Source organism: Anopheles moucheti, chromosome 3, assembly GCF_943734755.1.
Source record: "Anopheles moucheti chromosome 3, idAnoMoucSN_F20_07, whole genome shotgun sequence".
NCBI lineage: Eukaryota > Metazoa > Arthropoda > Insecta > Diptera > Culicidae > Anopheles > Anopheles moucheti.
Window position 1 is genome coordinate 53118276 of NC_069141.1, and position 16040 is coordinate 53134315.

Sequence of the window (16040 nt, forward strand, 5' to 3'; positions counted from 1 at the left end):
TAAATAAACTACACATTGGTTTTTAATTAGTTATCATATTAATTATCTAGATATACGGCCTGACCGATCTTCCGTTAAGTAAAAAAAAAAAATAATTATCTAGACTACTTCGAATATTATAGTTATAATATTGTTTTATGGTGAATATGTTTCTATTACGCACTAGTGTTTATTTAAATGAATCTTTATTGAAGAGGAGGAGTGGGTTCTCAATGAATCTTTAAAATTTCTTAAATCTTCAAAGATTAATGAATCCTCAAAAAATAGTTGAATATTTGGAATAGAATTTCAGATTTATTCATTCAGTTCAAATAATCTTTTACATTCATGACACTGAATCAGATTCCCCTAACTTTAGTGCAAAGCTTAATACAACACAATAATATTTTTGAAATTAATAGAAGTAAATTGTGTTTGTATTTGTTGTCTTTCCTGAACATCATGCATGTTTCTCACTAACGCCTACGTTTCTCTCATATTGCTTCCACTGATTATCTGATTTTGGCCACCTCGATTGCAGACCTTAACATCGAAGAAACGGGCGATCAGCTGCGAAAGTCAAACAACGGTCCAACCGGTTGCTGCTACGACTACTGTGGTTCCAGTCCCATCGATGGGCTCTGTGCACGATGTGATCCGCTGCACAACGAGACGCAACATCCAGACAGCGCTGCGCTAGCACTCAGCAGCGAACCGCCAGCGATATCGCCCAGCTGCCCGAGCATCACAACGCCAACGAGCAGCTCCTCCCTGTCCGAGCAGTGCCGATTGTCGCAGACCGCCATTACGTCCACTGTTACGACCAGCTCTCCCAGCACCACCACCACCGCCACCACTACTGCCCGCAGCAGCAGCAGCAGCAGTAGTACCACCACCAGCACTACCACCATCACCACCATCAGCAGCCGGCGGCTCACGGGAGACAGTGCCTCCACTACGGCCATGTCGGTGCCGTCGGGATCGTCACCAGCACGGGCGATCTCATCCCTGCTGCGGGCACTGTGCGCCCTCGGTTCGGTGTACCGGACGCACACGACCGGGGTACAATCGTGGATAGCGATGGTAGCGGTGCTGACCGTCGGTACCGAGCTTGTCGCCTGGACGAAGCAACTCGTGCACCTGCTCGTGGTGTTATAGCTCACGGTGCAAAGGGCAGCGGGAATTAACCGACCCGCACGCACAGTCTGCCCAAGGCTGGGCCCAACTATACCGACCCAGCAAGCCACAAACGACCGACGAGCAAACCACCTACAAACCCCGTCTCAGGACGCTTCTGCAGGGTGACGAAGAACCAATCCGCAGAATGGTAAGGTAAAAGTCAGGTAGTGAATCATACCGGAGAAGAAGAACAAAACCCAAAAACAACACACGAATAACATTACTCCCTAAAGAAGCAAATTTCGCCAAAGCGTTGCGCACTGACACGTGCAATAAGGAAGGGAAATAACCACACCGTCAGTAGTGTTTTGTGTGCAAAATCATAAAAGAAAAGGATTAGAAAAAACAAAGAACGAGAGCAACAACAGAAACCAAAACAACAAGAACAACAACCAAAACAAAATCACAAAACCCCGAAATAATAATTGCAAATTGAGATACCTAATAAGGAAAGCAGGTGCGAAGGAGTTTTAGGAACAAATCGAAACACGTTAGTGCTTCAAAACACGAAACAAGTAGTAACAAAATATGTAGCAAACAAAAAAGCAAACACATACACACGTACACAGCTACACCACAAAAACTCAACAAAACAAATCAGCGACGGGAAATGGTGCCGAGTAAAACACAAACAAAACCAAACTATTTAACACATTAACGAATTACGGGAACGCGACATCCGAGTAGTCAAACGAAACAAAACAAATACAACACTGTTGCAGTAAATACAATGCAAACAAAACAAGCGAAAACAAGCGAATGGAGGCGGACGCATGCGGGGAAGCGATATAGCTACTATCGAATCGGAATGGCTCATAGGGCCCGCGAATAGAAGCATGGGAATGGAAGATATAATTACTCCACGTCAGATATTTGTAACAGAAAGCTTAACAAATAAGCAATTCACCAAAGGTTAAAGCAAAACAGAGCTAGAGTTTAACATGACTTTTGTGCGTGTGTATGTGTGTGTGTGTGCGTGTGTGCGCGTGTGAATGGGAAAGGGACAAGTAGCGTATATGGAGAACGATGTCTGCCAGAACGTTCTGCACTAAGAATTATGGCAAATAGAAACAAAACAACCACCAAAACAAAGCAAAAACAAGCAAACTAGCTAGCCAAACCCAGCCCGAACGCATCCTGCCATCTTGGATCAGTGTTGTAAGGATGGCAGGAAAGGGTAGCAGAAGGTGGGGTTTGCAAGCAGAAACATACGCGTATACAATAATGTTACATCGCTGAACAAAAAAAAACAACGTAAACGACAGTTAAACAAGTGTTTGAAATAAAATCACAAAGGAAACATCAACAAACTGATGGACAATTTAGGTGAAATATTAAATTTAAACTTATTGGTAAGGGAGTTTAGGGAAGGCAGAGGAATAAGAATGTTATAACAGTATAGGCATAGTACCATGCATAATGAATTCCACAATAGATTGGCGAGCCAGCTGATTGCTGTGGAAAGCGGAAAAACCGCTGATTGTGTTTGCGGAGCATCGCCATTTAGAAAAAAAGGAAACACTAAACGCGCCAAAACATGGGATCTGAATGTGTGTTCGAATGTGTGCGTGCGTGTGCGTGAATGTGTGTGCGTGTGTGTCTGTATGCGCGTAGAAAGTATTTAGAGCTCGAATCACATTTCAGCCACCAAAACAAAACAAAAAACAAACTTAAACCAAAACCGAGAATTGCAGACGACTCGCGTTTGAATGTACGGCCAAAAACCTAACCGTTGTCGGGCTAAGCTAGCTGTAATACACTCGTGACCTCCAGGGAGGGCAAACGTTATTTTTTTAAACTGAAAACGATATAGGGCGGCGTGTTCTAATTTGCTTGCGCGGGTGCACAAGCATAAAGAGTTTCGGTGTGAAGAACAGTGAGGCATAGAAAGTTGTATAAAGGGGAGAGAATATAGAGAGCGAGGAATTAAAGTTGAGACCGCGAACGGTACATAGTGGAAGTGTTAGTTTTGTTCGTTGTGATGTGAGACGCTGTGTTGTTTTTGTCGGTGAATCGTTTTGTGTTGAGCGTTTGTGTTTTGGTTTTTCGGGGTGTTGGGGAAGGGACAGTTTTCGTACATGCGGGTTTTCTTCTTTTGTGTGAAGGACAAAAAAACGGGATCACCACAGAGCCTGTGTGCGGAATCGGTGTGGTGTTAGCAGCAACAACAACATCAACAACCACAAAAGATAAGGATAAGGAAAAAGCACATACACACATACAAAGCTATTACTACTAAGACGACTCACCGCAAGAATATTGAAGATGTAAGCTAGTTTTTATTGAACCTTCCGCTAGCGGGAATCCACGCAAATCGGCTACTAATATCGCAAGCTAGGGAACCGAGGCACCGATCACCCGATTCACACGTATACCTTCCGCTCACCTTTCAATACGCAAGAAATGGCATCAAGAAACTACACCATACCTTTGTACAATATATTATCTCTTTAACCTTTCACTAGCAATGAACACGCTGAGAATGAAACTAAAGGAAAATCCAGTTTGTGATGAAGGTACAGCAAAACAATAGAAGTGAATTAGGAAACATAGCACAGCGAGTAACACAAAGATCTTTAAACATAGAAAAAGAGAAAGAGAGAGAGAGAGAGAGAGAAAAAGTAAGAGAGAGAGAGAGAGAGAGAGAGAAGTAGAACGAAAGAAAACGTAAGCATGAACAATACCGAAGATGGTTGGAATAATTGCAAAAACATGGAACAAAATGCAGCGCGAAACCCAATGTTAAAATATACACACCAACAGTAGTATGTGACCTCTTGCAAGCTGATGGCAGGCCAAGAACAATGAGAGAGAAAAACGCCACACTCAAAAGCCCGAATGATTTTACGTGCGTGCGAATTCTTATCTAATGATGCGCTGGGTAGCAGCTTAGAGCAGAGTGCTACTAAAGAGGCCGACGGCAAGCGAAGGGGAGAAATAACAAACAAACACAGAAAAGAAGACCATTTTGGATGCAAATTGCCAAACCGTGCGAAGCACGGAGAACTCTTTATAGAAAAATTAAGCCAGCACTATTATAATTAGTCCGTCAATTTTTACAACAATTGTTGTTAGGTAATGAGTATAAAAAGGCTGTTGGGTGTTTCAAGGCTGAAAGGATGCGTCAACATGTTACGAGAAAGAAAATGAAGGGCAAGAGAGCGAGAGAAAGAGAGAGAAAGTGAGAGAGAGGGAGAGGGAGAGAGAGAGGAAGAGAAAGGATGGAGACGATGGCATGTTGGCAATTGGTCCACTGGTCTACGTTAAACACATACATCTGTTGGCAACACATTTGTGTGGTGCAAACCAAAAGCAATTGGATGACAGCATAGCTGGCACCGGCTTCTAACACCTCCTAAATAGTTCTAAATCGTAGCCTAACGACTTAGCATACGCATTAAACCCACCATGCTCGCCATTTGAGCTCAGGCTCATCCCGAAATCTGTACCGTCTTGGAATATCTTGCTCTGAAGGAAAGCAAAAGAGCGGGAAGCCTGGCTTTGATTGCTTTTCGATCATATATGCCTCGAAGAGTTTAACAAGATCCTTTCGTCATTATCATCTCTCTCTCTCTCTCTTGTTCCCTCAATATCTCTCTTTCTCTAGCTCTTTCTTTCTCTTTCTTACTTTCATCCTTTCTTTTGTACTCATTCTCTCTGGCATGCGTCGCTCTCTCTCTCTTACTCTCTATCTCATTCTCTTCATCTTTGTTACACGGTCTGTGAACGTACTTTTCCCAGTTTCAATACGATCCAGCCTTCGGAGGAAAGCGAATTATCCTTACGAAAAGAATCCTTAAACGGAAAGTGAAAAACAAAACAAAAGACCCCAAAACAGAATAACGTCAAACGAGAAAAGTGAATCCACAGGAAATCAAAGCAAACAGAAAAAACACACACGCACTCACACACACAAAAAAAAGCAAACTGTTAATGTTCGACGAGATACTTTTAGCGTTTATCTCAACCAAACAGAACAAACCCTGCGTAGGATGAAAAACGGGAAGTAAAAGGTAGAACGAAAAAAGAGCAAAAAAGAAATGAATAAACAGGCAACAAATTCTCTGACAAAAATTATAATCAATAGTTGTTAATATAAATGTGAGATGTAGAAAATAATAAACAAACCAACACACACACACCCACACCCACACACAAAACAAAAACGTAAAAGAAATACAAAGGAAGCAAACCGCAATCGTAATTGTGGTAAAGTTTCGGTAACGGGGCCTGTTGAGGGTGATTATTGTGGTAAACTTCTTTACCAAGGCCACGCATAGTACGAGACTATTGATAGTATCGAGATCGAAATTTATCGATCAACCTGACGGATCAGAACGAGTGCAAATGGGTACAGAAGCGAAGGTAGCCAAGATGGGAAACAGGAGTAGAAGCTGGAGGAGCGGTGGCAGGGAGGGGGTGTATAATTATCACAAAACAAAAATAACTTAAAAAACTGACGAAAAAAGTAACAAACGATTAACATACCAGAAAACAATAAAACATTAAATAATGAAACCATTGGAGGGACGTAGGCTATTGCGGAGTGCGGCCGACGGCACGGCGGTGTGAGGTGAAAACACAAAAGCAAACTTAGCACGTTTGTAAGCAAACAAAAGTGAATTAAACTACGAATTAATTACAAGCGTCTTCAGGAATGAATAAATCGTTGAATTTAAAACCAAATCGTCTGCACGCGTGGAATAGGGAAGCGTGAGGATACCTAGAGATAGTTAAGAAAATAGCATACAACATAACACAATTCCGGACGGAAATTTACACGGAAACACACACACACACACACACGCATACACACGCAAACAACACAAATACACTCACAGACACATTGTGAAACTAATTAATAATATTTGCAAACAACAGCAACTGAGAAACAAACAAACGCTCGTGTTTATAAATCGAAGCCAATAAATACTCCGACGATGCCAGGAACAGTAGCAGAAGGTGTAAAATACAAAATTATTGTAATAATGCTGTACGAATGTCGGTGGACGCTGTCGACGACGAGCGTTAGGTAGCGTTTAGTAGCCATAATGTGTGCCGGGTTGAAATGGGGGTTGCGATCACGACCCTAGCCGAACATCCCACCCGAATCGTTAGTTATTACCGCACGATCAACACAGCCATCGCCACGGCCCCAACACACGCACACACGCAAATGTAACCCCGCATCACATGGCGCAGGACGTGGCGCTAGTTTTTTGTAGCGTGTACGGTCACTGCACCGCCCACGACAGGACAGTCCAGCATTGATATTATAATTTCTGCCGTCAAGTGTTTGCGTGTGAATGTGAGTGTGTGTGTGTGTGTAGGAATTTTGGGCAGTTGCGCTACGCCAGGCTACAAAAATGAACACATTAGGTTTTGCAAACGCTCCTTCCAAGGCCCACATTTTCGCCGCTTCGTTAAGGCGCAAGTATTTGGTAAGTTGTTGTAGACTGCCTAGTGTTTAGTGGGACGTGGCACAACGGTACCGTGCGGGAATCGATTGAATCAGTATTATGAACGCCCTCCTCCCACCACCTCTCCCCCCCCCCACCACTCTCATCCATGTTTTCCGGCGACTTATACCCCGGTTCGGTGTTACAAAGCGTTACGGGCTCGCAAAGCACCGCCATACTCCGGCAAACCGCGAAACTCTCCAAACAAAAATCCAAACAAAGTATCATTACTAGAGTGTACAGATTTGAAATTGGGAAAAATATAGAACAACATGGCGAAATAATAAATGAACGATCGCCGTCTGCGCACGGGAGACACGGGTTCGAATGTAAATGGGAACTGGAGGAGGTACAACAATAGAACCGTCAAACAAAAACAATAACGTAAACTACAATCCAATTACATAAACACACATACATACACAAACATCCATAAACACACATACGGAGACACGTAGATGCGAAAGTAAAAACAAAACCAACCAACACTCACACACACAAGAATTCTGCAACAAGAGGAAGAGAAATGTTTGTACAGTAGATGATGTAGAAATTGTTTCCGCAAAATGTATAACCACTACACGAATGGATACAACAATGCTCTGTTATTGATAAATAAATCGAAACAAAACAAAAAAACCACAAACAACCACTCTCCATTAGGGTCTACCGTTTTGTCAAGACCTCAGCGTTGCCTAAGGGCCTCCCGAGGAACAATAGTGTGGTGACGAATGAGAAACGTGACCACGTGCAAAACACCATTTGCAAATTTTACTTCGCACACACACAAATACATTTCCTGCTAGATCTTTTCCAGTTCTTTGTGAGGACTTCAGTACTAAACGACTGGTAACGTTCGTTATGTTTATGATTTTGAATAACTCCTTCACAAACATTTTCTGATCGCCTGTTAATGCTGACATTGAAATTCAATTCATTTTGTTCTTTAGATTTTTTGCAAGTTTTCTAATATCTTGGAAATGCATTTCACATAACGTCCACTACAAATGTATTTTTATTGGCTTTGTTCTAGCAAAAACATAATTTGCACACAACCATGCCATTTTCCATTTCGCGCAGCTTTGAATTGTGCCAGCTGCAACATAAACAACCAAACAAACAGGTAACGAAACATCAAATAGTGTAATAGCAATTGACACCGGCACACGGAATCGGTGGTGTCTATTTAGATAATTACAAAACTAGCAAAACCCATACGGCTGGCTAGCGTCGAGCCGAAACCGAAACATGCTAGGGACTAGTGTTTTGAGACGGCAGGAAGGAAACAAATGAAGCAAAGGAAACAAAATGAACGAACACAATTTAGATAAAACGTTAGGGAGCACACTGCTGCGGTAATGCGTTTGAAAGACAATGGTCACTAAGGGAGGGCGCGTAATTCGCATCTGTATGGAAATTAGGGTGTGTTTCACTGGCCAAACAGGTAAATGTCACTCACCGAACACCGCCAACAAAGCAAAAACTCTCACACCGAGGCATCGTACCGTAGGCAAACAAAAAACAATATACAGTTACTGGACATTAATTAACGTAGGTAAGCAGACAAGTAATACAAAACCCCCGAAAACCGAACGAACACGAAGCGAGCAAACAAGTTGTTAAGGAAAGTTATCTAATTCTACTGCAAAAACTAAACAAGAGAAAACAATGAATAGAGATGGGGGAGAAAACAAAACGGTAGCAAGGAAAAAAGGAATGAAAAGTGGTAAAAAACAAGCATGACAAAGCAAAACAAAAAAAAACAGTTGAATAAAGAGCGAAAAACAGCAAAACATACTATAAAAAAAACCAACCGTGAGTCGTTAATTGTGTAAACTAGCATTTGGGGGAAAATGGGGAAAAAACAAATACAAAAAAAGCAAAAATAAGCAAACAAAGGTTAAACAAAAACGTTAGGAATCAGTCAAAACTGTAGCATGTAAGCAAAACTGAATAACGACAGCACGACAGAGATGGAGAAATAGCAGTTAGAAAGCGATTGTGCAAAAGGTGCAACCCTTTGTAAAGAAAAGAAAAACACATTAACACAAACCCACACTCAAAACACGTTCAAATACCGATCTCATCGAAACTGAATCGGTTAGGGAGGAAAAGATAATTTAAAACCCAACAAAAAAGTAACAATGGTGGCTACAAATCGTTGAAATTGTCCGTTAAGTTAGAAAGATGGTTCCGATCGTTGACGGAAGACAAAAACAGGATCGCCACAATGGAGTGTTTGTCATCGATCCATTTACGGATGTTGAGGAGTAATAGAAGTACGATTGGAACTGTAGAACCTACGGGTAAAGGGAATGCAGGGAGAAGGAACGGGAAGTTATCGACTCGATGTGGTTACACGCGCGTAAATGCAAACGACATCTTGACTCACACTGCTGCAGTGTCGGAAATACGCGTTACCCATTTATTCCAGCATTTTACTACAGAATGTGCTCGCTGTTCGGATGGTCGGATACGAAGGAAACGAATAATATGCTTGCAAAGATGGAAACAAACGATCGGGATCACTCTGGAAACACCCCGAGTCGATTTTTTTGTTCTCAAAGCGATCCGATCCTGGTTAAAATTAAGGGACGCATAAACCATTCCCAACGACCTTCAAATTGTTCGCAAAAAAAAACCCTTCACGCACCGATCCACATACACACACAAACATACACTTACACATACAATCACACTGCACTCATACACACACACACTGCACTGTACGCACACGTACGGCAAACATTGTTATACACCAGTTCAGGTGTACCACGTGGAGGGCAGCATGGCGCGATGAATGCACGCTCTAGGAAAACATCAAATGTTATGGCCTTACGAAGGCATGCGCACCACTCTAGGAAATATGCGGACAGTTATGAACGGCTTTTTGGCACGCGCTTAGTTTACTTTCCCTGTCATCTGTTTCAAGGCCTCTGGTTATACTTATACGACTGTTGCATCTGCCAGACACTTTATACTCCGCTCCGCTATACGCGCTGTAGTGTTGTTGTATCCATTTCCGCTCCCAGCCAATGTTGAACTTTGTTGAGCTGATAAGTGTATAGATTGTTTGCGTTAAAATGTGTATTAAGTTTGCACTTCAAAAAGTGGAGTACAGTTAGGAAGAGATTCACCAGCATTTACCGAAGAAACAAATAGGCAAACGTCATCGGCTGCAACATTTAGACGATGTTGGAACAAACACATCAACATGCAACTACAAAATCACTTAGTTGAGAATTCGGTAGATTAAACACACCAATTTCAAACGAATGTACTACCGGTAGAAGCTAGGACTTACCCAGTTCAAATCAACCAACTCAGTTCGATTACTATGACGCTTGTCTATTATTTTTATATATTTTAGAGCGAAATAAAGAAACACACACACACACACTAACACTATTATGTTCTACATGCTGTTCATAATTAAGAAGCAACAGTTAATCGATTAATAATAATAATAGAATAACACACTCACACACAAAACGATGTGTTAAGCATAAGAATCGAAAAAAAACATCAAGCAGCCAAAACCATGGAAAAAGAAGCGGGAAAAAATCCACACGAGTTAATAGAGTTTAAAAATTATAGAGTAAATATAATGAAGACAACACGACAGAAAAAAACAACACAAGATAACGAGTAAAACAAAACAGAAACAAACCATGGTAGCATTTGTGGGGAGAGGAAACAAAACAGCGCCAGAAAATCAGTTAGTTTAACTAATGATTAGCTAATTGGTAGAAGGCGCACAAGGTTACGAACACAACACGCAAAATGCGTTTCTCAAACGCCAAACGTTGAAGAAATCGTAACGCGGAAGTAAACGAAGAATACTAGAACCGAAACCGGCACCGGACGGCAAACAAATGACGAGAGCAAGGAAGTTAAAAGCAGAAGACGACGGAAGAAGAACAGAAAACAGCAAAAAAATGAACATGAAAGTATTAAAAAAAACAACGTCTATAATTTGTTTATGATTTCTAGCGAAAACAAAAAAAAAGGACAAAAAACAAAAACTAATAAAAAGAAAAAGAAAGGAATAAAGTATTAATATCCGAAAATGAACAGTGTTCGATCGTTTTCTTTTATTGTCTCGTTCATTTACAACAGTACACCGAAACCCAACCGTAGAACCTGCCAAAATGCTGTGTGTGTGTACCTGTTTGTGCTCTTCCCTTTTGCCTCTCCTCTCTATTTCTGTGTGTGTGTGCTGTTTGTTGTTTGTTAGCATGTACGCTGGTATCTTTCTTTCTCTTGATTTCTTTCTCTTGATTTTCCTTTAACTCTTATCTGCCTTGCTATCGTACTTGTGTTTCCACCTTTGTCTCTTGTATGTCAAATTTTCTCTTGTCTTGCATTGAACTTTGCCTACTTCTAGTGACACTTGTTAAATGTTGACCAAACACAAACGGAACGTTGTATCGGTAATCGTTTTCTAACGCACCGTACTGTTTATCTTATTCTGACTCTCCTTCACCTTTCTTACACTTTTCATTCTTGCAGCCAGTTCTATAAGTATGACCTTAATATTCTCATTCCTTGTCTTCACATTGTAACCTTTTCTTCTTGCTCTGTATTCTACCGCTCACACTGTAGGCCACAACACTTACCATTACAACATACACTGTATTGTGACACAAAGCGTCGAACATAGTATGCAAATTAAACAAGATTGCTTGGGTCAAACCGTGTAGGAAATTGAAAGGTTTAGCGGACGGACAGGACAAAAGTTAACTGCAGCAACTGCTAGGAGAGAATGAGGGAAGCATAACTGCCATTGATTTGTTTACCAAACTATCGTAGACGGTCTACAGTAGTGTTGAAACAATGAAAAATTAACATTTAAAACGAAAAGAAAATTAACAAAAAAAAACATACTGAACCGCATGTCGGAAAAAATGTCAGAAACTGGACAATACAAGCAGCTGGCCTGTCTATATTGCCCAACGCATTTTGTTGTATTTAACAGGAATTATTCGGTTATCAACAATGTCGAAATAGGATCAAAACGGAAACGAGCGAAACCATTACTGTAGGTAAATGTGTTTGCTTTCAAAAGATAACCATTTATTTTCTAAAACCCTTTAGGCAGGGTTTCTGCCAAAAGAGCGCTCTTGTTTGTTGTTGATCAAAGCAGGCTAATGACACAATGTTCGTGTGTGACTACTTCTTCCCTCTGAAGAAGTGTAAATTGTATGCACATTAAAAATGCAAACACCTAATTAGAAACCTTCTGTACTCAACACGAGCTACACGGCGGGCCATCGATCGAATTAGCAATTCACATTACTCAACAGCTGCTAACTGAACGTGACTCCACTAGCTCCTTTACAAATCACACCGAAACTGGAAACCCGTTGCAAAGGAAAACATACGAAAAAGAAGTGTGGAAAAAAAAAACTTAGCAGAATACAGCACAGCAAACAAAAGAACTATATTAGGCCTTAAAATGCAATACATAATATTTTAAAAGTAGTTGTGATAAAAAGTGAAGTAAAACAAAACACAAAAAAAAAACAAAAACACCGAAAAACAAAACAAACCAAAACTAACTGGAATGGTGAAATGCGGCCAAGGAAAGATATGGTTCAAATAACTCACGAACCACACTCTATTAAACACAGGCTGTCCGTGCATCTACAGCACCTTCTTGCGGTCCGTTAATGGCGAACGATCAAAACCACGCGCACGCTTTTGAGGAAAACGGCCATATTTGTTGTTCGTGTAAATGGAAATGGGTCTCAAAGGCTTCAGATATTGAATAGTTGGTAATGCAAACACAGAAACTTATAAGAACTACTTTCTCGCAACGTGTGGAAAGTATGGAAAACTAACAGAAAAGTAACACCCAAACAGAAAAAACAACACCCTCACACATATACAGTAAGGTATGACACGAAGCGCAAGGTCGCGGCGTAAGGTGAAGCTGGTCCCCGTTGATGAAATTGTAACACTAGCAAGTAGATGGTATGTTGAATTGTATTTAATAGTTAACATGGATAGTTGCCTATAGTGAAATTGGAAAACGAGAGACAAGTAATGTAACAACAACAAAAAAAAAAAACAAACCATCATGAAGATGTTTATTAGCATACGTAACGGAAGCGGAAGGCCTCTACGTTTGCTTTTTTGGTAACCGTCATATGTTATCCGTTACGAACCGTTTTCTTTTACGTGTTAGTGTGTATGTTATAGAATGTCCTTTGTCAGCGAATGCGGTTTGACTGCGGGTGGAGAACAATGAGAACTAATAATAGTGTTAGCGTACCTAGCTCGTAACACTGTTCAGTGCTACTGATCAACATTACGGAAGGGTAATGTACTAATAATAACAATAAAGACTCTCTAAGGACTAACAAATTGATTGTGTGGTGGTGTTAATGATTTTGTTTCGCTGGTGTAACCTGGTGCGAGATGAGTCATCTTTAAAAGCGATCCTGCACTAACGTTGATGGACATTTCCTGACACTCCATTGAGCATCCGCTGAAGTAAATGAAGTTGAACAAATGAAAAAAAAAACAATACAAAACAAAACTTGACACACACAAAAAAAAACTTTCACATCTTTGTAATTCAATGAAAAGAAGGTACTATTTGCGCAGGTGGTGTGAACATGCTTTTAGCTAATTTTAATACAGCAAGCGAAAGAAGAGCAGCAAAAGGATTAGGATTAATAAAAAAACTCTATACAACCTACACACCGTCGAAAACAAAACAGTTTGTGCACAGCATTTCCAAACGTAAGCTCTAGCGAAATCGCTACCGTACTAATTCTTAAACGACATTAACAAAACCAGAACACTCCACAGTCTCTCCTTCTCTCCAGCACAAAGGCCAGTAAGCGTACTGGCCACCGAGGACAGGCAGATAGCAATTAAGGTAACACTGGGCCGCTGTAAACTTACAACACGAGCAACGGTACTCAAAACAATCCACAGCAAAACATACATAACGCACGCACAATAGCCAGAGACCATAGCGAACAGTCTGCTCTGGAGGGAGTGTACTTGTACAATTGTGACATAGTAAATCGTAACGAGTAGGTATAATCTAATTCACGATCTCTGTACGAAAAAAAGCTAACTAGAATTTAATGAATTCACTATGTAGAAAGCCGTAGAATAAAGATAATATATGAATTACAACATGAGAATAAATTCTCTGAGTTTGCTTGTTTGCTGAACGGTGGGCGATTGCTTTGACAATTCTCGATCAATCGCCATCAGTTGCGGTGCAGGCGAATAAAACGTAACGTTGAGCACTATCGAACGTATTGAACTGCTCATCTAGTTAATAATTATTTGCACAAATAACGATTCACTCTTTCCTCAACCTTCGGTCCAATACATGTATCAAATTACTGGCATCACTTCTGTAAATTATTCTTGCTCAACATGGCATATTGAGTTCATTTGTATGATCGTCATCATGTATTAAGTTTTTAGATATATATGTATATCTTCCATTACATCCACAATTAATTTCTTGAAGTTTCTTGATATCAAAAGTCGTCGTTTGTTAATGTTACAGGCTTATCTAATCTGGCAACACTGTCATTATTTAACCTTTTTTCCACTATTCACCATACCGCCATTGTGTCAAGAGCATTGCATTTATGAATGTAAAGAAAATTTCTGAGATTAATGCGTTCATAATTTCAGATTTACTAATGGCCGCCGAAAGCGCTAGTACTTTGGTTGACATTTTAACAATGGAGGATCAATTTCTTTGGAGGCCCAGGGCGGAATTTTTAAAGGGGGGCTTATAATATTGCTACGGCATTATCGGTGTTAGGGAGGTGTACTTCAAACATGATTTAACAACACCAGCAAAGTCTCGGAAAGAAAGCTCCCTTGCGTACATCTCAGAGTTCTGTTGCTTAGCCCTGTAAACGAGCCTAGTAAGCTGGTCTATATACAAACGTTTGTATGCGCTAAGGAGAAACATAACGCCACTACTTGGATCACTACTTGATGGGAGGCGTCAGATCAAAAGTGCTATTATTGGCATACGATTGAGTTTTTTAATTTTTTTTTAAATAGAACAAAACACTCCACAAATTCTATTTATCAAATAAACATTAAGTTTCGGGAACAGGGGTTTTTTTTATCTAACTTTTAAATCGTGCTTATACTTTCTGGGACACCCTTTATACTTTAAAATCACAAAGTCGATATTCTTCTCTGCGTTTAATTTATTTATCATATATAAACAAATGTTTTGTATAGCCAAGGAAGATATTTTTGATCAATTTTTACCTTTTAAATTATTTAAATTGCTTTAAATTAACTCTGCTGTAAAAACCGGTGAGGCCCTAGGCGACCGCCTACTCCGCCTACCGTTTGATCCGCCGCTGCATTTTAAGTAACCATGCTCTAATTGAAACAAGTTGTGCATCTGTTTGGAATAATATAAATGGTTTAAAGGTGGCAATTGTGTCTTGAAAAGCTATTTTTGTGTTAAAGAGGGCCGTCACGTTCATGTTTCAAACCTAATATTTATGTCCAGAAGATTGTGCTGAATATTTGGTGGGACCAGCAGCAGGTGGTCTATTATGAGCTCCTGTAACCAAATGAGAAGATCCCTGGGGTGCTATACCGGCAACATATTGCAGCATCTGTAAAAAAGTTTAATTAGACGCGCAGCACGAGCATTGAACCTTCGATTCAACATAGCGATTTTTGACAAGTGATCAAAGGTTAATGATGGTTTACGTATTAATACCATGCAACAATGCTTAGTTTAATTTGAGTTTGTTAATTTCTATTGTTCATTATCATTTTAATTTGAACTTTTCTATTCGTTGATAAGATTTTTATTTCACAATAAATAGTACTGATGTCAATACTGTTCCTTCTAGGAACACGTGAAAGCAAGGTGAGGTAGGTAACAAGCTGTTGCTCTTGAAAATTTACACCACAAAATAAAATTGCACACTTTCAGTGGAAAATAGAGCGCCTGCGTACTGCTAGCATCCTTGCTGGGCGTACTTGTGTTCGATTTTACGAAACGATGGTTCATTTATTACGGTACATCGGTTCGGACTAGACATCGTTCACGTCGGTAATGCAAACATTTTACACTTGTTGACAGTGAAGTTCAATATTAGCTGTGTGCTTGTTCATGGGCAGCAGTACCTATATTAATAGTTATGCTGAACGTACGAGAAGTGTTCTTCCCAGCAGTAGACTGCATAGAATATAGTGCAAATTCTATGTGAATATAGTAATAAGAAAGTGAATAGCTTTTACACTGCCGATACAGTATCTAACAAACGGTAAGAATGTGAATAGCAGTGGTGTGGAAATGAGTGTAATGTTTGTTTATTTACCACACTAGTACATAAAATTAGGTTTTATAATTTTGCATGCCAAAATTTGTATATTCCCATGCAACATATCTTGTTTGTGTTC

At 40.2% G+C, this 16040-nt stretch overlaps 1 protein-coding gene across 5 annotated transcripts in view; it reads left to right on the top strand.

Moving 5' to 3' along the window:
• LOC128304119 (uncharacterized) overlaps positions 1–13225 on the top strand; it is a 53231-nt gene extending 40006 nt beyond the window's left edge. For all 5 annotated transcript variants that reach the window (XM_053041257.1, XM_053041258.1, XM_053041256.1 and 2 more), the window contains one exon: positions 521–13225. In XM_053041257.1, the coding sequence (XP_052897217.1) occupies positions 521–1137 (617 nt within the window). In that variant the 3' untranslated portion in view covers positions 1138–13225. The remainder of the gene's footprint in view (positions 1–520) is intronic.
• The last annotated feature ends 2815 nt before the right edge of the window (positions 13226–16040 follow it).